We start from the raw sequence: 24,890 nt of genomic DNA on the forward strand, positions 1-24,890 counted from the left end.
CGAGTTGCTTTTTGTATATATACAGATAATAATAGGTAAGTTAATGTATAAGACCACTCGTAGTGGGGTTATTGAGCGTTTTTCCCTCAAAAAACGCCCCCTCTCCCCTAGACCGCCCTCTGGGCGTTTGTTTTGAAAAAAAAACTCTGGAGCGTTCTTTTTTCCACGCCTTTCGTTCAATTCTTTGTCCAATGACATGTATTCTTGTTTTTGTTTGACCAATATCATTTATTTTATGGTTTTTTTATTTAATTCTATTACACCCATTTTAACATAATGCCCCACAATATCCACATCCCCACTACACCCATTTTAGAAAAACGCCTCATAATGCCTCATTGCTGATTGGACTAGCACATGATGCAAAACGCCAAAGGTGGGGGGCATTATTTGTGTCTTCCACTACACATAGTCTAATAATAAAAAAAAGAAACATGTCAAACAAGAGAAATCATAATGAACCCATTAATCAATTATGATTCTTTTTACAATACAAAATTGCGATCCTACTTTTCACTACCTATATATGTTAAGAGGAAAAGGTCGGTAACTCAGTAATAAAATCCTTAGTAATAAAATCCTCCGTGACAAAGGAATCTGTGAAAACGGATTGAGTACTCGTCGAGGCGCCGGTTTCCGTATCGTTTCGTTTATAGTCTGGCCATAATAAGGAAATGTCTATAGGTTGGTCTAAAGGCGGACGCATGCTTCTTCGAAAATCGTTAATGTTTAATTTTCCTTCTAGCATGTTACATGTTTGAGACATGGTTGGTCTAATGGCAGACACCTCTAAGCATAAAACGGCCACATTTAGTACTGTTAATGCTTTTTCTGAAGAATAGTCGGAACCTAAGTCTTTATCAACCATTTTAAGTAGATCTCTTCCTTTCAGCATAAGTGCCTATAGAACAACCAACCAACCAAACGAACAAACAAATGTTATGGTTTGACCTTTTCCGTCAAAGATGTTGGGTTCGAATCAATACAATCGTGTAGTTGTTAATGCAATGCGATTGCTTCTATCATATGTAAAAAAACAACTCGTTCATGGTACCTAAAACTCAAAGTATACTAAGGTGATGTTTGGATATTCTTTAAAAAGTGATATATAGTTGTGGTAAACTCTGATTTATCAAGAAAGCAATAGATAAAAAGACTAAATGTTGCGAACAAACCCACAATAATCAAATCCAAACATCCATAAAAGTTGATGAACCAGAATGATTTATGCAGATTTTGCTCACCTTATCTATAATGCAATAGCCTTTCACGTCACTCATCAACTCCGTGTAGACGCTTATTCCACTAACAATTTCTAGTGCCACAATTCCAAAACCATAAACATCGGCCTTAGGAGTCAAGTAACCACGAGTGGCATACTCTGGAGCCATATAAAACCTTGAGAACGAAAAAAAAAGAAAAAAGATAAACATGAAAGCAAAGCATAGATATCGATGTGGACCCATTTACTTATAAATAAGTCGATTTGGGTCGTGTTTTTATCTAGAACAGGTAAAACTAAGGCCTGCTAAATTGTTTTTTGTTCGATAGTTATCAGGAAAAAAATTGTAATCATAATTGTAGGTCCGGCTAGGAGGATCTAGTCGCCTAGTCCTTGTATACTAACCAACCCGGTTGTGCGGAATCCAACCGGAAAGGCAAACCGAGATAGAACACGCAAATACACGACACGCAATATTCACCAATTAACACCACTGTATTAATACGTATGAAAGGTTCGGTTACAAGCTCAATGTTTACAGATGTATTCTATAAACTCTCTCAAACTCTCGTGTGTGTGTGTTTGCTCTCTGTGTGCTCTGTTTTGTTTTCAGACTAATGACAGTCTATTTATACACACAGACACAACGAAACTGATCTTGGCTTGGCGAATCACAACCTCAGTCGACGAATCACAAGAACATTTGACGAAATGGAGAACATGCTCGACGAAATGGAACATGTCGACGAAACAGGACTTGTTTCGTCGACCACTTCACTTGTTTCGCCAATTTGGGTTAAAGCCCAACAGTTGAGGCCCAACATGCATTCTGTGTTGAAGTTGATTGGCCCGGGAAACATTCTACACGTACAAGAATTCTCAACATCAAATTGAAATGATTAGTCAAACTTGGTGACATCATCATGACATCATCATGATGATGTCATGGTGATGTGGCGCCTCGGGAATGCTCGCGGCTCTCCGTGCTTCGCGTGCCGAACTCTGGGACGCACGACGAAGGAATGTCGTGACATCGGGCTTGAGCCGAACCTAACCGTGTCAAAACCAAGTTGAACCGAACCGAGTCGCGACCACATAATATGTATCAACAAACTCCCCCTTGGACGCTACTCGTGAGGTTCATCTTCCATGTCTTCCATGTCGGAGGATCTTCAAAGTCTTCATGTCTTGAAAGCAGAGAGTGTATCAACCAACTCCCCGTTTCATGTAGGAAGTGGGTTGACAAACTCCCCCTTAACATAAGCTCCCCCTTGAGTTATGCTGGTGAAAGACTTGATCTTTATGAATTGAGATACTTGTGGTGTTGATGATGGTCAGCGGCAACTCGATCATCTTCATCATTTGAGTGCCTTCACGTCGTGTCTTCATTCCGAAGCTTTTCATCGACCATGTTCTCCTTGCCTTTAGAATCTGCACATGCAAGAAATCTAAACGCGTAATGAGAACAACTGCTTGGAATATAGTTAATATAAACAAATGACACACGAATGACCGTGTCACAATTAAACACCGTCCGACAGTTTGAAAGTTTAACAAATTTATCAATTTTAGTTTCCAACTTTCAAAACGTGCAAATTTCGACCGTTTATGAAGATTTAGTCAATTCGGTTTTCGTTCAGGTTTCAGGTAACGAAGACTCGAGATCCAATATCGTACGATCAAAGATAAATTAGAAACAAAATCTTTTTGGCTTTCATAAAGTTTATATTAAAACACACCTAAAATCTTTTTGGAATTTTTGAATTTTTCAAAAGTAAAGACTGAAAGCAGTAAATAAATATATACAAACATTCTTTTTGCGAGTTTCGAGGGTAAGAGAATCATATCAGTGTAGTGTACGGTCATGCCATAACGCTCTTGTTGTTCAGTTAGTTAACATTAAGATAAGCATCCTATAACAATTATCGGTATTGTTGTCCACTTAAGCTCAACTTATTAGATGTACTCATGGCGAGGGGATACGTTAAGGTATGATTAATACTTACCGACCGGTGTTCATCCACATCACGACACATTCCCGTATCAAGGTATGCACGAGGGTTCATCTTACCGGTGAGTATACCGATTATCATCTGTTTGACCGTATATGATGTGAGATTCTCACTTATTTTGATTTGAAAACAAGCCCTATGTGATATAATCACTTATTGATGAGGAACTTGATTTTCATATGCATGAGGGCACAGGAGCAAGTCCGTGAATAGGTCAGTACTTTCGTACAGTAGAGAGACGAACTTGACTCCCGGATAAATGTGATATATTATCACTTATTTGAGGGACATGTGATTGTTGATCACTTATTGAGGTCGTATGCAGTATGTACACGTATGTATAGTATCATGGAAGATCTAGACTTGCGTCCCCGTTATTTTTCGGTAAAAGATACAACCATAAAACCCAGATGATAAGCAGCATAAAGACCGAATATCTCAGAACCTCGGCAATCTATCAAACGAAATTTCGGTACTAAGACCATATGCCAATGAATGGTTCCCACCTGGTCTTCAGTCGGTTTAAGATTTATATCACCCTGCACACTTTAAAATGATTGTGAGCCTACCGATACATCTTATATAGTGCTGCTTATCGTTTTTCATTTAAGGTTTAAAGAGGTTTGGATAGACCACTGATGTACTATCATATTCTCTTTTGCTCGCCAGGAAACTCATTTTTGTTTTTCTATTGTTTTTGTGTTTTTGAAATTTTTCGATGTTTTTGGATTTTTCAAATTTTGGATTTACTCCCCCTAAAATCAATAAACTAAGACAAATTTAAAACACAAAGGTATTTACAAAAATGATTTTCCGATGTTGGTTTTACTCTTGCTTGACCTTAATGCCGTTTACCAATAATAAAAAGTCAAATCTTGATTTGTCAAATGCTTTGGTAAAAAGGTCGGCACGTTGGTCATCGGTGTGGACCTTAACAACGTCGATTAGTCTTTTCTCAAAGCAATCACGTATGAAGTGATATTTGATTTCGATGTGTTTGGGTTTTGAGTGCTGCACAGGATTTCTAGTGATCTGTAATGCAGCAGAATTATCAATGTAAATAGGAGTAGTTAGGAATTCAAAACCGTAGTCGCGCAATTGTTGTTGGATCTAAAGAACTTGGGAGCAACAACTTGAGGCAGCAATGTATTCAGCTTTGCATGTTGAAGTAGCGACACAGGTCTGCTTCTTGCACTGCCATGTGACTAGGCGATTTCCCCAAAACTGACATCCAGCCGTTGTGGATTTGCCGTCGATTTTGCATCCGCCAAAATCAGAATCACTGAAAGCGATCAACTCAAAGTTATTATCCCTAGGGTACCATAGACCGGTGTCAGGGCAACCCTTCAAATAGCGAAAAATCCTTTTTACAGCTGCAAGATGTGAGGCCTTCGGATTGACTTGATATCTGGCAAGCAGGCACGTTGGGTACATTATATCTGGCCTTGATGCTGTGAGGTACATAAGAGATCCGATCATCGCGCGGTAATATGAGGGGCTAACAGCTTCACCCTTTAAGTCCGGAGTAATTCCGTGATTTTGTTGCAATGGGGTACCAATGGGCGTTGCATCGGACATCTGGAACCGGCTCAAGATGTCACCAACATATTTAGTCTGATGGATGAATATCCCAGACTCAGTTTGTTGCACTTGTAGGCCCAAAAAGAAGGTCATTTCTCCCATAGCACTCATCTCGAATTTATCCTGCATAATGCGCTCGAAATTCCTACACAAGACATCATTAGTAGAACCAAAAATAATATCATCAACGTATACCTGTACCAGAAGAAGATCTCCATCTTGTTCTTTGATGAAAAGAGTACAGTCGATAAGACCTCTACGAAAACCATTCTCCAGCAGATAATTAGATAAGGTTGCGTACCAAGCTCGCGGTGCTTGATGAAGACCATAGAGGGCTTTGTTGAGCAACCAAACCCGATCGGGATGGATAGGATCTTCAAAACCTGGAGGCTGTTCGACATACACCTCTTCTTCAACCACACCATGTAAGAATGCACTTTTCACGTCCATCTGGTAAACCTTGAATCCTTTGAATGAGGCATAAGCCAGAAAGATCTGAATTGCTTCCAGACGTGCAACAGGTGCATACACTTCGTTGTAGTCGATCCCTTCTATCTGACGAAAACCTTGAACGACTAAACGTGCTTTGTTCCGGATAACAATACCACGGTCATCCTTTTTGCATTTAAACACCCAACGGGTACCAATCTTCTTGTAACCAGCAGGTTTCTCTACGAGTTTCCAGACACCAAGCTTCTGGAATTGTTGCAATTCTTCCTGCATTGCTTCCACCCAAGAGTTATCTTTCATGGCTTCTTTCCAAGTTCTTGGTTCTTCCTGTGAAACATAACACGCGAAAGACCAATCATTTTGTTGCCCGGATTCTCGAATCGCTGCATACAAGCCTGCATTGTTGTTGTTCCGCAACATGTTTCTCGTTTGAATGCCACTTTGCACATTTCCGATGATGTTTTGTTGAGGATGGGTATTATGAATCCTTGTTTCAGGATTATCTCGAACTGGAATGTTTGTACCCAGATTGTTGAGATTGAGATCAACAACCAAATCAATGCCCGGAATTGACGAAGAGGATGATGCAGTAGCTTCAGCTGTTCTATGGGCATCCACTAGAGGAGTACCCTCTGAAGTACCATGAACTGCTGTTGTAGGGACTTCTTGATCTGCATCTAGAAATTCATCATCCTCTTAAGATTCGTTCAATTCGGCAGCATCGTGAAAATCCTCATTGTCGAGAGCATTGTTGTTCACCAAAGATGGTTCTTGATTGACAAGAATTGGACGAACCACCGGTGAAACTGTTGCATTGTCACTCTCGAAAAACATCCTTGCCGCAGCATTTTCTTCAACGGCTTCAACATTGATCGAATTGAAAAAGTCATCGTACTCGAACATCCATGGCTGACCAGGACATTTGACTGGCAAAGTGTGCCTTTGTACTCTGACCTCAGACCATTCCTCGACCCTTTTAGTCTATAGATTCCAGACTCGTAAGTTCGGGGTGGCATACCCAAGAAAGTATCCCTCAATTGCTTTTGCCCCAAACTTTCCATCAGGATCGATCATTGTGCATGGAGCTCCAAACGGTTCAAGATAAGACAGATCTGGTTTCCGTTTGTGAAGAAGCTCAAAGCAGGTCTTGTTGTGCCTTTTGACTGTAAGGACTCGGTTCAACGTATAACATGCAGAGGCCACAGCTTCACTCCAGAATGGAATGGGCAACTGCGACTCTACCAACATAGTCCTAGCAGTCTCGATCAATGTGCGGTTCTTACGTTCAGCGACGCCATTCTGTTGAGGAGTATAAGCTGCACTAAATTCATGAAGAATACCTTTTGAAGTGCAAAACTCCGCCATGGCATGATTTTTAAATTCAGTACCATTGTCGCTACGTATCCGCCTAACCTTCAACTTATACAAATTCTCAATCTGAATGATCAAGTTTTTGATAATACCAAAGGTTTCACTCTTGTGTGCCATGAACGCAACCCAAGAAAATCTTGAATAATCATCAGTAATCACAAGGCAGTATTGATCATTCCGAATACTTTTGTGCTTGACAGGACCGAACAAATCCATGTGCAAACGTTCAAGAGGAACTGCCACCGTGTTGATCTTCTTTGTAGGGTGTTTCTTCTTTGTTTGTTTTCCTTTCTGGCACGAAACACAGACGTCTTGAAGATGGAAGTTTTTAAGAGGAACACCATTCACTAATTCATTTGACACCAAATGATTCATTTTGCGTAAGTGAATGTGACCCATTCGTCTGCGCCAAGAGATTGAGTCTTTTTCTGTGGCTTTGGAAACGAAACATGTTGCTTGTGCAGACGTAGTGATAGCCTGGCTCATATCAAGGACATACAAACCATTTATCCTTGGAGCAGACAAGAGAATCCATTCTTTTGGAATCTTGAAGCCGGGTTTCAGCACATAACATCCATTAGCATCAAAGTGTACTGAGAACTGCTTGTCACAGATTTGAGAAACGCTAAGAAGATTGTGATCAAGTTGTTGCACGAAATTGATCTTGTCAAAGCTGACAATCCCGTTGGATATCATTCCTTCACCCGTAATATATCCTCCCTTATCTCCAGCAAAAGCAACATAACCTCCTCTAATAGATTTGACGTCGTAGAGAAGCTTCATGTCGCCTGTCATGTGCCTGGATGCCCCATTATCAACAATCCAATGACTACTGATAGTTCCTCCTGGAACACCCTGCACATGAACTCAATTGATTAGTTGGAGATGGGACCCAAGCCATTGTGGTCTTGGGTCTTCCATTTTCATCAACAACAATTACTTCTTTCCTCTGATGATTTGTAAATTGTGATGCCCCCCCTGATTCAGTAACCGTTTTTGGTTTCCAGGTCTGTTTTGTTTTACCAGTATTATTCTTTGAAATTTTAACTTCATGGTTGTCTGAAGTTTTTGAATTGTCTGGTTTTACAGAAACAGATGTTTTGTTAACCGCATTGGTTTTAATCGCCTTTTCAATTTTCTTGACCTGTTGGCGTCTCTGTTTCATTTCCCTTTCTTTTACAAGTCGGGGATCTTGTTTTACAGAAACAGATCGCTTACGGTCAGTTTGGTCACGGGGAACATCAACCTTCTCTTTTTGTTTATGAAGATATGGATAATTTCGAATTATATGTCCAATTGTACCACACTCAAAACATGATCTTCGTTCAACAAACCCCGAAGTATCATGTGATCGTCTTGCCGATGATGATGAACTTTGTGATCCCGAGGTACTAAGTTTTGAACTACTTGGTTCATTTCTTTTCTGAACAGTTGCTTTCTTAACAAAATCTAAGTTAGATTTGTTTTCAAACGTTTCGATTTTGTCCGTTCCCATCGATTTCACAAAGTTCACATTCTTGTTCTTCTTTTGATTCGGCTTCTTTTGTGCTTGAGCCGGTGATTTTCCTTTTGGCTTGGTGTGATTTTGCTGTTTTTGCACTGTTGGTAGTTTCTTATTGCCAAATTGTTTTCGAACTTCGGCCTTTGGAATAGGAGGACATTGTGTTACTGTAACACGTGATCCTGTCTTTCCCAAAAACTTACTTGTCGAATTTTCAAAGACTTTACTTATTAAAGATTGATTAACATTCTTAATAGGAAAATCTTTATCTGAGTAGATTTTATCATCACCAACAAGAGTGTACAGCAAGTTCACACTCTCCGACTCTTGTGCAGACGAAGACTCTACTACAATAGTCTTAGTGGGTTTTGCAGGAGGATCACATAGAATGTAATTCTCAAGAGGTATGTCCTCATCTTTGATTATCCGCATCAGACTTTGCTTGGACAGTATCATCGGATTCATCATCAGAAGAAACAACATCCTCAATAATGACTGGAGGATCCTGATTCAGTTCAGCAGAAGACACACACACATCTGCTGATACATCTGAATCTGATGATACTTCTTTCTTATAACCGAGTCCTGTTGCAAATTCTTTAACATTTAGAGGAACAGATGGTTCAAAGAACGTTCTATCCTCCTCGTCAGGCATTGCATCATAATTGTGTCTCACAGGTGGTGGACATTTCTTGTATCCTATGCATGTGACATCCCGTTTTTCTTTCTGAACGTCAATGATGTGATCCAACACATAGCTAGAGCTCAAATAACTGTCTAGCTTAAGTTGGCTCGCCTCACTTTCTGTTTTGACACAAGCCATCTCCTTTTGCATTATCTCAAGGCGAGATATATACAAATTAATGTCAGTTTGTTTTCTGGAAACCATTTTAGTTAGCTCGGTTTTATCTTTCTTTAACTTTTCAATTACCGATTTAAACTCTTTTTCATGGTTTTCTTAAAACATATTGGCTTCAGTGCATTTTGAAAGATCCACGGTCAACTTTTGATTGTGGATGAATGTCACATCATACTTCTCTTGCAAAGCCTCGTGTTTGCTTTGCAATTCACACCACTTATCCTTCAATGAAACATGTTTGTCTTGCAAGTCAAACAAACTAGCTTGTAAAGCATCATGTTTGCCTTGCAACTCAGACATGTTTGCTTCTAACTCAGCACATTTAACAGTCAAACTATCACAATTATCACAAACAACAGCAGTGGGTTCATCGACACATACCTGACTTGATGAACTGTCGACATTAGCCATAAAGGCTGAATGGAGAGAAGACGAAGAATAAGCAGCTTGATCCACCAAAATTGATCTTCTATCAGTTCCTGTTGCAGCTTCCTCCAAAAGCTCATCAATATCTGCATCGACTGACGCACTTGATGTCTCACCCACATGATCATCGCCTGAACTCGAGGGTTCTTCATCTGAACTCCTGCTGTAACCCGAAGAGTCTTCATCCTCAGAGGATTCACCACCATTGGCGGAAGATTCTCCACCACTGGTGTGAACTAAATCTCTCACAACCTCGGCAAAACACGCTGTTCCATCTGGAGCATCACCACTCAACTGGATTGACCAATCACAACCTTCATCAACTTGAACCACAAGTGCCTGGTTGGCATTTGATGGTCCCGCTTGGCTCTGGTTGTTAACAGGTACAAATGTGCACTCGTTGTTCCTCACTTGATTCTGATTTGTCCTGTTGCCTTGACCTCTGAAAGGATTCTGGTTCCCATGTTGAGATGGCCTCGTACATTCACGTTTGAAATGACCACGTTCACCACAATTAAAGCACTTAACAGCCTGCTTATCGAACCCATACTTGGTTTCTTTCTTGCTTTCCAAGCTGGTTCTGCCCGTTCTCTCCATGAAATCCTTTGCTCGCCTAACAGCACTGGCGAAGGCCCACTTGATGTCCATCATCTCCATCTCCTTCTTATCGATCTGCTGATAGTGTTCTTGTGTCAGATTAATGTTGCCAATCTAACCTTCCACTAACCCACAGTACCTGCTCACTAAAGTGTTAAGCAGCTCCATGTGTTCCTTTGCTACTTCCACACTGACCTTTGAAAAGCTTGAAGTGTCGAGCCGTACTGTATTTGGCTTTGATTGCTGACCAGCTGATGATGTACTTCCATAACACGCTTGTTGTTGAGCAGGAGGAGGTGGTTGTAGTGGATTTCCATACAAGTCTGTGGTGGGAGCTGGCTTAACAGGGACTTGTATCTGATTGCCATACAAATCGGTGCTTGTGACAAACGCCGTTTGAAGTGGAGCATGTGAACCGGGTCTTGCAGACGAAGTACCAGAAGTTCCATAGTACATATTAGGATTGCTTGGCACGATGGATCTTGTAGAAGAAGTACTGGAAGTTCCATAATACATTTCAAGATTTTGCGGCACTGGAACTCTTTTTGCCTTTAAGGTTTCCTCCTGATCTTTGTTTTCCAAGAGCTGAACAAAGTCATTGATGTGTGTCGTAGCCAAAACCCCGTTGTATTTCAGAATTTCCAGGAAGCTATTCCATTGAGGTGGCAACGCATCTGCAAACTTTTTCACTACCTCTGCTGGAGTTGTCACTACTCCAAAATTGCCCAATTCGGTAAGCAAATGATAAAACCGACTTGTCATATCTCCCAAAGACTCCTTATCCATACACGTGAAGCCGTCGAATTCTTTCTTGAGAAGATCATGACGCAATTGACATGTTGCTTCATTCCCTACCCCTCTGGTCTTCAACGCGTCCCACAGCTTTTTCGTTGTCTTGAAACTGACAAACTGATGGTAAATATCTTTGCTTAACGCCTGAGTGAGAATGGCGTATGCTTTCTTTTCCAAATCATACGTCTTCTTTTGATCTTCAGGAAGATCGGCAAACGTAGCAGTAGATGAAGCTGCAACCTCTATAGCTTGATCGAAATCTGTGGTGAAACGTATCCACAATTCTGTATTTTGACCAAGAACGTATGTACGAAATCTATCAACCCAACCCGGATATTCGTTCAAGTGCATCAACTTTGGAGGTTGATTCAAACTTCCGGTTTCGCTTTCGCTTAATAGAATACTTTGAATACTCGGAGTTTGATTCGATACGAATGCCCATTGACCGGTTGATACAACATTTGCTTGAGAAGATGTCGACACGGGAGATTCGGCCCATGAGGGAGATAAACTTGTATTTGTATACTTTCCCCCATCCGGAGCCGGAGTACCCCACCAACTCGGATTCATTGTTGATATAGAAAAAAAATGATTACCTGAAAATCACAACTCAAACAAACAGTTAAGTCACACTAGTAAACCTTCTGTTTAAAATCAAAGTGTTTCGACGAAAATGTTTCATGGAACATAATATTTTAATTTTTGACGGAACAGGAATTTGTTATGTGTGTGTGTTGGCCTTTTAAAAGACGAAAAAGAATTTTTTTTTTTGTTTGGGCTTGACCTACGAATCACAATGAGACTCAATACTTATCCACGAAACACAATCACAAAAAAAAGTTGTTTACGAAACGGAAGTCACAACTAATGTTTGACGAAACTGGATTGTATTTTATTTTGTTTGGTTTTTTTTTTTGGACTGCGAGTCAACGAACAAAGAAACAAGTTCCTTTATGGGCTTTTAAAATAAGCCCACTTCACCACTATTATGTGAAATAAAATGACAAGCCCACAAGTTGACCAAACATGTAACACCCCAACCCGGAAGGGCTGACGTGTCACAATAACGGTAACATAAACAAAAGTCATAATTCCATTTATTTATTTCATAAGGATACAACCACACGACTATTAAAATTAAGATTAATATACAAGCGGAGACATTCATCTTAATTAACTAATATCTTCAGATTTATTCCTAGGCTTTATTCTTCTCTCTTTTCCCCTCCCAAAGTAACCTGTGGACCTGTAGATACAAAAAGTTTACGGAATGAGCCGAATGCTCAGTACGGAATTTTAGGCTCAAATAACAAATAAGTGCTTCATATGAAATCTTATCCGGATGGAACTTTAGGCGAAAATGATACGATGCAAGAACAAAATTTCATAATCATATCTTACGGATGTACCCATGAGCAAACTTAAAACGTGACAATACACAGGTAGCTACTCCTGCATAATGATCACATGAGATGGCGAATTGGCATACCCGTTATCCACCTCCTTATACTTAAATCCTAGGATCGATCCATACGCCTCCTAATAGCCTTATGTACCACACTTGTATTTAAGAGACGCCGTGAACTGATCTCTCCGTCACGGATGGAGCACATGATGTTGATGCCACAACAACATGCTCGTGGGACACTCCACGAGAAGCGATACTCAGGGTATCAAATGGTCTTATTCACATAACTTGTAAAACTTATTTTCATAACAAAACGAAACATATATTGGAACATGCGATAATGAGTATAACAACATAATACTATCGCATGACGTGAAAGTTAAATCAAATGACAGGAATTGAACGGACTGTCAAATGAATCGATAATCAAAGACGTGAGGAGTTTTTAACCGATATAGTAATTTAGTGGTTTTATAACAATTTGAATATGAAGCAATAAAGAGTGGGGTAAGGATCCGTACCTTAATAACTTCAAAGTGAAGCTACCTTGTGCTAATATTTTAGATTTATATGGGCAGAATTTAGATTAATGATTAATCTTTTAACCTAATTTAAATAACATGCACACAAGCTAGGTTAGTAACTTAATACAACATTTACGATAACTCACGAGATCAAATTCTCACAACGAATGACAAAGTGCGATACTTAAACTCATTTATCGAATTAACGACAAACGACAAAGTATAATACTTAAACTCATTCATCGATTTAACGACAAACGACAAAGTATAACCCTAATGTGGGCGGCACTTAAACATCCATTGGATATATTGATCAGTCGGAAAATGAATCGTAATAGCGATCGAGCTATTACCCTGATTGCGGCGGCGTTTCGAGGTATGTGTGTGTTAATTGTGGTATTATAGCTATAACTCGACGTACAGGCAGAGTTTGTGCGTCGTTTTAAGTTCCCAAATTCAGTCCCAATGTTCTGCTATTTATACTCGATTTTGCTCTTGCTTACGGACCGTAAGCCTGGTCCCTTACGGTCCGTAAGGGACACCGAAAATTCTTTTGCTTGCTCCTCACGGGACAAGCCTTGATTGGTCAGAATTTTGGTCCAATTATATTTAGACAACGTTTTAAGTAGATAATCGTCAACTAGGGTTTAACCCCCCTTGAGTTTTAGGGGTCCTGATCCTGATTCTGATTACTCTGAAATTTTCAGGGGTTGTGCAGAATTACTTGGGTGTCTTAATTAGGGTTTTCTAGTGGTCTATTATTCTTTTTATTTCTAAAATAATGATTTTAAATTTATGGGCATTACAACTATTACCCCCTTATAAGAAATTTCGTCCTCGAAATTTTTAAATAAGAATATGACCTATCGTATAAGTAACAGAAACGAAATTTTATAGCAGAGTTACTAACTTATATAACCAGAATCTCCTAACCACACATGTGTATCTGAAATTCATAACTAAAGTCATGACTATACTTGTCAATTTCCTTATATATGTGCCCTAATGGTCTTTCTATAACGTATTTTCATAAAATATCTTACCGTACGAAAAGTGAATAGAGACTTACAGATATTTAGAGTGGCTATTAGTACTGATATTTTCTACATAAACATGCTTAGTCATAGCTAAAATATATTCACATAAGGTAAAGCATAAATGACCGAAAACAGAAACAAATGAACATATACCAAAGAGCAAGATTTACCGTTACTTGACTAAAATTCTATTGTGAGAATAGATTAGGGTATAGAGAACGAATTGATTCTTCTGATTCCCATGTTGCTTCGTGTTCAGAGTGATTTTTCCAAAGGACTTTAACAAACGGAATTACTTTCCTACGCAAAACCCTTTCTTGTCGATCTAAGATGGCTTCTGGTTCTTCTTCGCAGGACAAATCTTCGTGAATTGTAACTAATGACATGGAGTGGATGATAATTATATCCTCTTAAAGAGGATACATGAAAAACGTTATGAACGTGAGAGAGTTGAGGCGGCAAAGCTAGTCGATATGACACTTCTCCAACTCTTTCAAGGATTTCAAACGGACCGATGAAACGGGGACTAAGTTTCCCTTTAATTCCAAATCTACGAACGCCACGCCAAGGTGATACTTTTAAGAATACGTGATCACCAATTTTAAATTCGAGGGGTCGTCTATCTTGATCTGCATAGCTCTTTTGTCTACTCTTAGCTTCTTTCAGTTTTTCTCGGGCTATAGTGACTTTTTCATTTGTAATCTGAACTAATTCTGGCCCTTCAATAATCTTTTCTCTGACTTCATCCCAGCATAATGGTGCGCGACATTTCCTACCGTACAAAAGTTCAAAAGGTGCCATGCCAATACTTGCTTGCCAACTATTGTTGTAAGCGAACTCGACAAGACATAGATATTCATCCCAGTTTCCAGACCATTCAAGTGCGCATGCTCGGAGCATGTCTTCCAAGGTCTGAATCGTGCGTTCTGACTGCCCATCTGTTTGTGGATGGAAAGCTGTACTAAATTTTAGTCGTGTCCCCCAAGCTGCCTGAAAACCTTTCCAAAATCGTGAGGTGAAACGTGGGTCTCTATCGGAAACAATGGAAGATGGTGTGCCATGGAGTCGAATAATTTCTTGAAGAAATATTTCGGATAACTTATTAACCGAAAATCCTTGCTGAATTGGTAGAAAATGTGCTGACTTTGATAATCTATCAACAATAACCCATACAACATCATTCTTCTTGAATGTCTTAGGTAAACCAGTAACAAAATCCATTGTGATCTCATCCCACTTCCATATGGGAATATCCAATGGCTGCAATAGACCGCTTGCTCGTTTGTGTTCAATTTTCACTTGTTGGCAAGTGAGGCATTTACTTACGTATCGAGCAACGTCTTCCTTCATGCCATTCCACCAGAAGTTCTGTCGTAAATCTCTATACATCTTGGTAGACCCTGGGTGAATTGAAAATGGTGAGCTGTGAGCTTCGGCTAACAATGACTCACGAAGGGTGGAGTCATCAGGTACACAAAGTCTTTTGCCGCACCAAATCACCCCCTGATGGTCTATACTAAATTCAGATTGCTTACCCACCTCGAGATTTTGCACAATTGCCCAAAGTTCTCCATCTTGCTTTTGTGCATCTTTGATCCGGGATATGAGGTCGGGTTCAATCTGTATTCTTGCTAGATATCCATCAGATTTACTAACCTGAAGCCAAATGTCCATCCTTTCGAGATCCATCTTAATATGAGGTTGAATTTGTAGGCAAGATATAGTCCCGGAATTCTTTCGGCTTAATGCGTCAGCTGCAACATTGGCTTTGCCTGGATGGTATTGAATATTTGCGTCATAATCTTTTAAAAGTTCTAACCACCTTCTTTGCCTCATATTTAGCTCCTTCTACGTAGATATATACTTGAGGCTCTTGTGGTCGGTAAAGATGTCACAACTTTCACCGTACAGATAATGTCGCCAAATCTTAAGTGCAAAGACGACTGCGGCTAGTTCTAAATCATGTGTAGGATAGTTAACTTCATAAGGCTTCAACTGACGGGAGGCATAAGCGATAACCTTCCCATGTTGCATTAGCACACAACCTAATCCTTTCTTTGAGGCATCACTGTAGACTTGGTAACCTCCTGATCCCGAAGGGAGAGCAAGTATCGGAGAGGATACGAGTCGTTTCTTTAATTCTTCAAAGCTTTTCTCTTGTTCCTCATTCCATGAGTACTTCACCCCTTTCCTTAGGAGTTTTGTGAGTGGTAAAGCAATTACCGAGAATCTTTCAACAAATCTTCGGTAATAGACAGCAAGACCCCAGAAACTTCGTATTGCGGTAACAGAAGTGGGTCTTGGCCATTTTGTAATAGCTTCAACCTTTGTTGGGTCTACCATAATTCCCTCTGCTGATATGACATGACCTAGAAATGACACTTGGCTAAGCCAAAAGTCACATTTGGAAAACTTCGCGTACAACTTCTCATGCCGCAAGGTTCCAAGTACTATATGTAGATGTGCTTCATGCTCTTCGCGACTCTTAGAATACACCAGAATGTCATCGATAAAGACAATAACGAATTTGTCTAGGAATTGGTGAAATACGTGATTCATCAAATCCATAAAGACTGCGGGTGCATTAGTTAGCCCAAAGGGCATAACCAAAAATTCGTAATGACCATATCGAGTACGAAAAGCGGTCTTGGGAACATCATCATTCTTGACCTTTAGCTGATGGTACCCAGACCTCAGGTCGATTTTTGAGAAGAATTGAGCCCCCTGAAGTTGATCAAAGAGATCATCAATGCGAGGCAGAGGATACTGATTACGAATAGTAATTTTGTTCAGCTCTCGGTAGTCAATACATAAACGCATACTACCGTCTTTCTTCTTCACAAATAAGAACGGAGCACCCCAAGGTGAAACACTGGGTCTTATGAATCCTAAATCTAACAATTCTTGCAATTGTTCCTTCAACTCCTTCAGTTCCATCGGGGCCATACGGTATGGAGCTTTAGAAATAGGTTCGGCACCAGGGATCAAGTCGATGGTGAAATCTAACTGACGGTCGGGTGGTAATCCCGGGAGTTCATCCGGAAATACATCAGGATATTCATGAACAACGAAGTGGCTATCGATACTCTTAACACTAGCAGAAGTATCCTTAATCTATGCTAGGAATCCAGCACAGCCGTTTGATATGGATTTTCGAGCCTTAAGCACAGAAATAATTTTAAGAGATTTATGAGCTTGAATTCCCTGATATATAATATCAGGATGATGAAGATCACCGAAAATAACACAGCGAGAATGACAATCTATAGTTACACGATGTCTAGACAACCAATCTATTCCTAGAATAACATCAAAGTCACACATATGTATTGGAAATAGGTCTGCCTTACACACAATAGATTCAATACGGATCGGACAATCCTTATATACGTAAGTGATTACGGATGAATTTTCCATGGGGGTAGAAATGGTTAAGGTATGATTTAAGGGAGTTGGTCTTATCGGAAGGTACTTGGTAAACGAGTGGGATACTAAAGAATGAGTCGCTCCTGTATCGAATAACACATAGATACTACGTTCACCAATCTGAAGGGTTCCAGATACGGTACCTGGAGCATTAGCAGCGTCAGTAGCAGAAAGTGCGAAAACTCTTCCTCCAACATTGGGTTGATGATTCTTCTTAGTATCTTTCTTAGGACATTCCTTGATCATGTGTCCAGTTTGGCCACATCTAAAGCATGCTCCTGTACTTCGGTGACATATGCCCTGATGTCTCTTACCACAAGTATTACATAATGGATATGTAATCTGATTCAGTGGTTGAGTTCTAATAGGTTCTGCATACAACTGAATCTGGTTTTGAGCAGGCCTCGGGTTTTGAAGTCTAGGTTGCCATGGACTTGCTTGATTTCCAAAGTTTTGATTTCCTTGCGCTTTGCGATCTTGATGTTGTGGTGTAGTGGATGATTGGCCGATTTCCTGCTTAAATTGGCCTTCCCTATTTCTCTTCTTATTATCCCCAGTTCGGGATAAAAATTCTTTCCTTTCGAACTCAAAAGTTTTGATTGCATCAGCAACTTCGGTGACATCCTTAAATTTCATGTACATGATCGACTTCCGAATTCGATCATTAACTGCCCACTTGCATTTTTCTGCCTGGACTTCTGCTGATCCTGCAACATCTCCTACAATACTAGCTAACCTTGAAAATCGAGTAATGAACTCAGAGGCTGGTTCATCACTTCCCTGTCGAATCACTGCATACTCCCTGATATAAGCTTCTTTATCAGCGGTCGAAAAATACTTGTCGTAAAAGATATTACGAAAATCGACCCATGAAAGATTAGCGTCAAAATCATCCCCTCCTTTGACTTGCTTATATCCTTCCCACCAAGTTTGTGCATCATCTTCAAATTTGTAGGTAGCCAGTCTAACTTTGTATTGCTCCGGAACTCCAAGAACTCCGAAGATCTTTTCAACGTGAGCTATCCAGTTTCTTGCTTCGACTGGATTAGTAGCGTGACTAAAGGATTTCGGCTTTTGTTTTTGGAATTTACTAATCCATATGTCTATACTATAAGTAATATTGTTCGTTGTATTCTCACGAGTTTCACCACCAGAGGTTGGATTAGTGTTAGTGCGTTCTGGATGACGAGTTTGTTGAATAACAGCCTCAGCTGTTTGGGCAACAAGATTTGGAAGCAACCCAGCAACAGCCTGGTTGATAGCATTAATTATGTTTGGATCAACTGGAGTCTCATTCGAAGAAGTGTTGTTACGTTCATGTTAGTACGAGTACTCCTACGTGGCGGACGACGAGGAGGCATCTATAAGAATAGACATAGGAGTTAAATCAAATAAGAGATCAAGTTGAATCCTATCATAGATATCTACCCATTCCTCACAGGTCTTAATTACTATCTTCAAGTTTTCTACAGGAAAGAGCCTTTGCTCTGATACCATAGCTGTAACACCCCAACCCGGAAGGGCTGACGTGTCACAATAACGGTAACATAAACAAAAGTCATAATTCCATTTATTTATTTGATAAGGATACAACCACACGACTATTAAAATTAAGATTAATATACAAGCGGAGACATTCATCTTAATTAACTAATAACTTCAGATTTATTCCTAGGCTTTTTTCTTCTCTCTTTTCCCCTCCCAAAGTAACCTGTGGACCTGTAGATACAAAAAGTTTACGGAATGAGCCGAATGCTCAGTACGGAATTTTAGGCTCAAATAACAAATAAGTGCTTCATATGAAATCTTATCCGGATGGAACTTTAGGCGAAAATGATACGATGCAAGAACAAAATTTCATAATCATATCTTACGGATGTACCCATGAGCAAACTTAAAACGTGACAATACACAGGTAGCTACTCCTGCATAATGATCACATGAGATGGCGAATTGGCATACCCGTTATCCACCTCCTTATACTTAAATCCTAGGATCGATCCATACGCCTCCTAATAGCCTTATGTACCACACTTGTATTTAAGAGACGCCGTGAACTGATCTCTCCGTCACGGATGGAGCACATGATGTTGATGCCACAACAACATGCTCGTGGGACACTCCACGAGAAGCGATACTCAGGGTATCAAATGGTCTTATTCACATAACTTGTAAAACTTATTTTCATAACAAAACGAAACATATATTGGAACATGCGATAATGAGTATAACAACATAATACTATCGCATGACGTGAAAGTTAAATCAAATGATAGGAATTGAACGGACTGTCAAATGAATCGATAATCAAAGACGTGAGGAGTTTTTAACCGATATAGTAATTTAGTGGTTTTATAACAATTTGAATATGAAGCAATAAAGAGTGGGGTAAGGATCCGTACCTTAATAACTTCAAAGTGAAGCTACCTTGTGCTAATATTTTAGATTTATATGGGCAGAATTTAGACTACTGATTAATCTTTTAACCTAATTTAAATAACATGCACACAAGCTAGGTTAGTAACTTAATACAGCATTTACGATAACTCACGAGATCAAATTCTCACAACGAATGACAAAGTGCGATACTTAAACTCATTTATCGAATTAACGACAAACAACAAAGTATAATACTTAAACTCATTCATCGATTTAACAACAAACGACAAAGTATAACCCTAATGTGGGCGGCACTTAAACATCCATTGGATATATTGATCAGTCGGAAAATGAATCGTAATAGCGATCGAGTTATTACCCTGATTGCGGCAGCGTTTCGAGGTGTGTGTGTGTTAATTGTGGTATTATCGCTATAACTCGACGTACAGGCAGAGTTTGTGCGTCGTTTTAAGTTCCCAACTTCAGTCCCAATGTTCTGCTATTTATACTCGATTTTGCTCTTGCTTACGGACCGTAAGCCTGGTCCCTTACGGTCCGTAAGGGACACCGAAAATTCTTTTGCTTGCTCCTCACGGGACAAGCCTTGATTGGTCAGAATTTTGGTCCAATTATATTTAGACAACGTTTTAAGTAGATAATCGTCAACTAGGGTTTACCCCCCCCCCCCTTGAGTTTTAGGGGTTCTGATCTTGATTCTGATTACTCTGAAATTTTCAGGGGTTGTGCAGAATTACTTGGGTGTCTTAATTAGGGTTTTCTAGTGGTCTATTATTCTTTTTATTTCTAAAATAATGATTTTAAATTTATGGGCATTACAAAACAAAACAGTAAGAATTTTTCCTATTAATTTTGACGAAACAAACTTCTTGGGTATGATTATCTCGACGAAACAGTGGCCAACTTGGATTCGGCGAAATGAATTTTGGGCTTTCAAACAGGCCCAAGCAAACTTTGTTTCGTCAAAGACTTAGCCCACTATTCAGTTTCTTCAATTTTTGTTTTGGCGAAATGGAAGGTGTGTTTCGTTGAACGTATGTTTCGTCGAAAAAGCCGCAGTGGGTTGGTAAACTTTTCACCCTTATCCTGTTCTGACACAACAGAGACTACTTTCGGCTAAGGACACACATGTTTCACCAAACATGTAAGGTTGTAATATTTTAATCCCTTAACACTTTCCCAACAACAAACAACTTTCACAAATTACTTTCAAAGATCAAAAGGTGCACAATTTTGAAGAACACTTTGGATGTGAACAAGAACACCATGAGTTTTCCGGTGAACTATGAGTTTTCCGGGAAACCCACAACCTTCCGAATCCCGTTTTTGCTTGAAACTTCACTAAAAATCAACTTCTAATATGTGAACATGAAAGAAAAAGTGATTTTTATAAGAACTTCCAGCAAAACAACAAGATTTAAACCAAAATAACAATGTTTTTTTTTTAGAAAAATATAAACTTTTCAATCCCGAAAAACAAACCAAGAACACACTCGGTTTTAACAAGGAGAAGAGCCAAGGCTCTGATACCACTTGTAGGTCCGGCTAGGAGGATCTAGTCGCCTAGTCCTTGTATACTAACCTACCCGGTTGTGCGGAATCCAACCGGAAAGGCAAACCGAGATAGAACACGCAAATACACGACACGCAATATTCACCGATTAACACCACTGTATTAATACGTATGAAAGGTTCGGTTACAAGCTCAATGTTTACAGATGTATTCTATAAACTCTCTCAAACTCTCGTGTGTGTGTGTTTGCTCTCTGTGTGCTCTGTTTTGTTCTCAGACTAATGACAGTCTATTTATACACACAGACACAACGAAACTGATCTTGGCTTGGCGAATCACAACCTCAGTCGATGAATCACAAGAACATTTGACGAAATGGAGAACATGCTCGACGAAATGGAACATGTCGACGAAACAGGACTTGTTTCGTCGACCACTTCACTTGTTTCGCCAATTTGGGTTAAAGCCCAACAGTTGAGGCCCAACATGCATTCTGTGTTGAAGTTGATTGGCCCGGGAAACATTCTACACGTACAAGAATTCTCAACATCAAATTGAAATGATTAGTCAAACTTGGTGACATCATCATGACATCATCATGATGATGTCATGGTGATGTGGCGCCTCGGGAATGCTCGCGGCTCTCCGTGCTTCGCGTGCCGAACTCTGGGACGCACGACGGAGGAATGTCGTGACGTCGGGGCTTGAGCCGAACCTAACCGTGTCAAAACCAAGTTGAACCGAACCGAGTCGCGACCACATAATATGTATCAACAATTATGAACTCATTAACTACTTAAAAAAAGCTTCACGAGTAACCCCAACCCGTTCCCAAACCAGTTTTACCTGTAGTACAATAAGGCTATAAGAGCAATTAGAGAACGTACATTGTTCCTACAACACGAGTCGTGACATGGGTGTTTTGGTCATCATGAAGCTTTGCTAAGCCAAAATCAGATATTTTGGCGTTGAAATCTTCATCTAGCAAAACATTGCTAGCCTTTATGTCTCTGTGAATTATTTTCAATTGTGATTCTTCATGAAGATAAACCAAGCCTCGAGCTATCCCCAGGCATATTTTAAACCTCACGGGCCAAGTGAGCTTCGCTTTTAATCTCTTTTCATTCCCTGCAGAATGTAATCACAACCATTGCACTTTCTAGATCAGCGTCAAAATATGTTGCTGTTTCCAAAAAAAAGTTAATGATTAAAAGTGGTGGAAACTTCAACTCAAGGGTTGTGTTTTTATATAAAACGGGTTAACGTCATCCAAACTCTTCACCCAAGATGGTGTTTGATAATATTTTTATTGTAACAAAATTGGACAAAGTATTTGCAGGTTCACCATGCCTGGCGCATATACATAGCGATTAATGTCGTACCTAAAAGGGCATGTGATAAGCTGTTATTTTCCATGTACTCATATATCAATAACAGTTGGCTCCCTTCAGCACAACATCCATAAATTCTGATCAGATTTGGGTGTCTCGCTGCTGAAAGGATGCCAATCTCATTGACAAACTCGCGGGCTCCTTGCTTGGACACGTCTGATAGTTGTTTTACTGCGATTATTGTCCCATCCAACAATACGCCCTACATGACACATCATCATTTATTAGTAGTAACACAGGATGATAAAATTTTGATGTTTTGATTAATGGCACCACCTTAAACACAGACCCGAATCCCCCTTTTCCAAGCTTGTTTAATGGATCAAAGTTCTTTGTTGCAGCTTGTATCTGCTTGTACGTGAAAATATTTTTCTTTTCCAGATCCGAAGCTCTCAGCTCTGCTAAACAGAAAACGCCGACTTGCACTTAGTAGTCACAATATGAAATTGTTAGCAATCAAAACTAGAGGTCTTTTTTTATAGATATATGGACAAACCAATGAAAGATTTACCAGAATCTGCAGTTTTCCCTCCCATAATGTAGCCTTTTCTCCACAATATGGAAATTATCAAAACTACAAAAAAGAGCACACCACCAATAGTCCCAGCTATTAAACCAACTTTAGTCTTTTTTCCGAAATTTGGTGGCTTAAAATCTGGACAAAACAAGGCAACATTAAGTGACGTTAGAACCTTATACTCTCTTTAGAGTTTAGATCAAATATGGTTAGAAACTTATCGTCTTCATTTACGTAGTGTTGGTGAGAAATGAATAATGTGGTTCAAACGCTATGCAGTTAATGCAGTAAAATATCGGGGATATCCGATATTTGAGATATAGGTTATCTCGGTGAGATATCAGTAATTTTAATATAATGCAGAATTTATATATATAGCAATTTAACACTAATAATTCAATGATATGTCGGTTAAATGGGGGGTTATACCTGTCAATATCGCCGATATTGGATATCGGTACCCATATTCTGACCGTATTTGACCCCACTATTTTCCTAGGGGACACATATGATCAATATATCACCAAAATATTAACTGCATAGTTCAAACGCCTAGTAAATTTGATCTTTAAAGTCAGAAAACCTCCCTCTTCTAGTTTTAAGATTAGAGATATGAAACTGGTGTGTGATAAACGAAGAATTTCTTACTTGGCTCAACTGATATGGCGGATATAATCGGACCATAACTTCCTCTTTTAGGAATGCAAGTAGTGCCTTTTCCAGCCCAGTAAAGTTGAATCTTCAATGTATTTTTTTGCACATTAACCGTATATTTCTTTAGAACTGCCCTACCGGTACCTCCAGCCTCTTTTACTATATCAAAATCTTTTATTTTTAACTCTCCCTGCAATAAATAATCTTAAAATAGGTTAGAGCTAATCTCATGAAATAGTAACCAACTCAGGTTTAATTTCCGGTTTAGGTAATCGCCTCCTTTTTAGCCAGAAAGAAAACATTAGATATTTTTTTTAAGGTAACCAACTTTCAAAAATTTTGATCGAGTTACCAGTCAGCTGATATATCATTTTTTTTTTCTAACTTGGTTACCCTGAACAGATATCAGACCAAAGTTGGTTGCGTTCTTATGCGATTACTCAATCATAATATTTAAAAGTTGAATCACCTGCACATAAACATCAAATACACGCTTCCCGAGGCTGTTGTATGATTTATCTTGGGAGAAAACAATCTCCGCAAAGTAAAGGGTAAGGTTATAATTCCCATTCAAAAGACACAATCCGTAATACGTAAGAGAGATAGCGGCTGTTCGTGCATTTATGAATAATTTCGTATCCGATGTGGATATGTTGTGGAGATTAGACGTGTTGGAAATAATATAGACATCATCACCGCTATCATCTAAGAAGTTTCCTGTGCTGCTAAACGCCCAATTTCCACCATCGTAATAAGGCGTAAGTTTTGATTCTAAATCTTCTTTATATTTCAGAGTGTTGTTGATATATACTTCTTCTCCCCCGCAGTTGATAAACATTGAATACGCTACTGAAAGAAAATTTGTTTAGGACATAAGATGAGATTGTTAGACTAATTTTGTCATAATTCAATAGTTAACAGGGCTTAATTAGTAAGTTTTATTTATGGGGTGGTACTTTAGGTTAAGATATTGAGACTTCCTATTAGAGTGGTTTAAGTTTCTTGTTTTCCAAGATGTTGGTTTAGTACATATAAATGACTGGAGGTGTGTGTGTGTGTTTGGGGACTACAGAGGTTAATTAATGTGCAACAGTATGTAATGATGTAAACGTTTTACTTACATTGGTCGTTTGATTTATTACATGGGAAATCTTTTCGTAGACATGGAAGAATATTAGTTCTGCATAAGAAATGGAAGACAGATGAGTCAAT

General features: G+C 39.3%; 1 protein-coding gene across 15 annotated transcripts in view; it reads right to left on the reverse strand.

The window, feature by feature from the left end:
* Positions 1-395: 395 nt before the first annotated feature.
* Positions 396-24,890, reverse strand: part of LOC118479414 (probable LRR receptor-like serine/threonine-protein kinase At1g07650) — a 28,550-nt gene continuing 4,055 nt past the window's right edge. For 9 of the 15 annotated variants that reach the window (XM_035984056.1, XM_035984051.1, XM_035984050.1 and 6 more), the window contains 9 exons: positions 24,800-24,858; positions 24,148-24,527; positions 23,673-23,868; positions 23,019-23,162; positions 22,784-22,908; positions 22,499-22,709; positions 22,004-22,244; positions 1,245-1,398; positions 396-901 (listed from right to left, as the gene is read on the reverse strand). In XM_035984056.1, coding sequence (XP_035839949.1) covers positions 530-901; positions 1,245-1,398; positions 22,004-22,244; positions 22,499-22,709; positions 22,784-22,908; positions 23,019-23,162; positions 23,673-23,868; positions 24,148-24,527; positions 24,800-24,858 — 1,882 coding nt within the window. In that variant the 3' untranslated portion in view covers positions 396-529. Of the gene's footprint in view, positions 902-1,244; positions 1,399-1,846; positions 2,223-11,892; positions 12,058-21,261; positions 21,832-22,003; positions 22,245-22,498; positions 22,710-22,783; positions 22,909-23,018; positions 23,163-23,672; positions 23,869-24,147; positions 24,528-24,799; positions 24,859-24,890 lie in introns of those variants that run through there. The other 6 variants (XM_035984053.1, XM_035984052.1, XM_035984059.1 and 3 more) reach the window with 6 other exon arrangements.

This window comes from Helianthus annuus, chromosome 15 (genome assembly GCF_002127325.2).
Source record: "Helianthus annuus cultivar XRQ/B chromosome 15, HanXRQr2.0-SUNRISE, whole genome shotgun sequence".
Taxonomy (NCBI): Eukaryota; Viridiplantae; Streptophyta; class Magnoliopsida; order Asterales; family Asteraceae; genus Helianthus; species Helianthus annuus.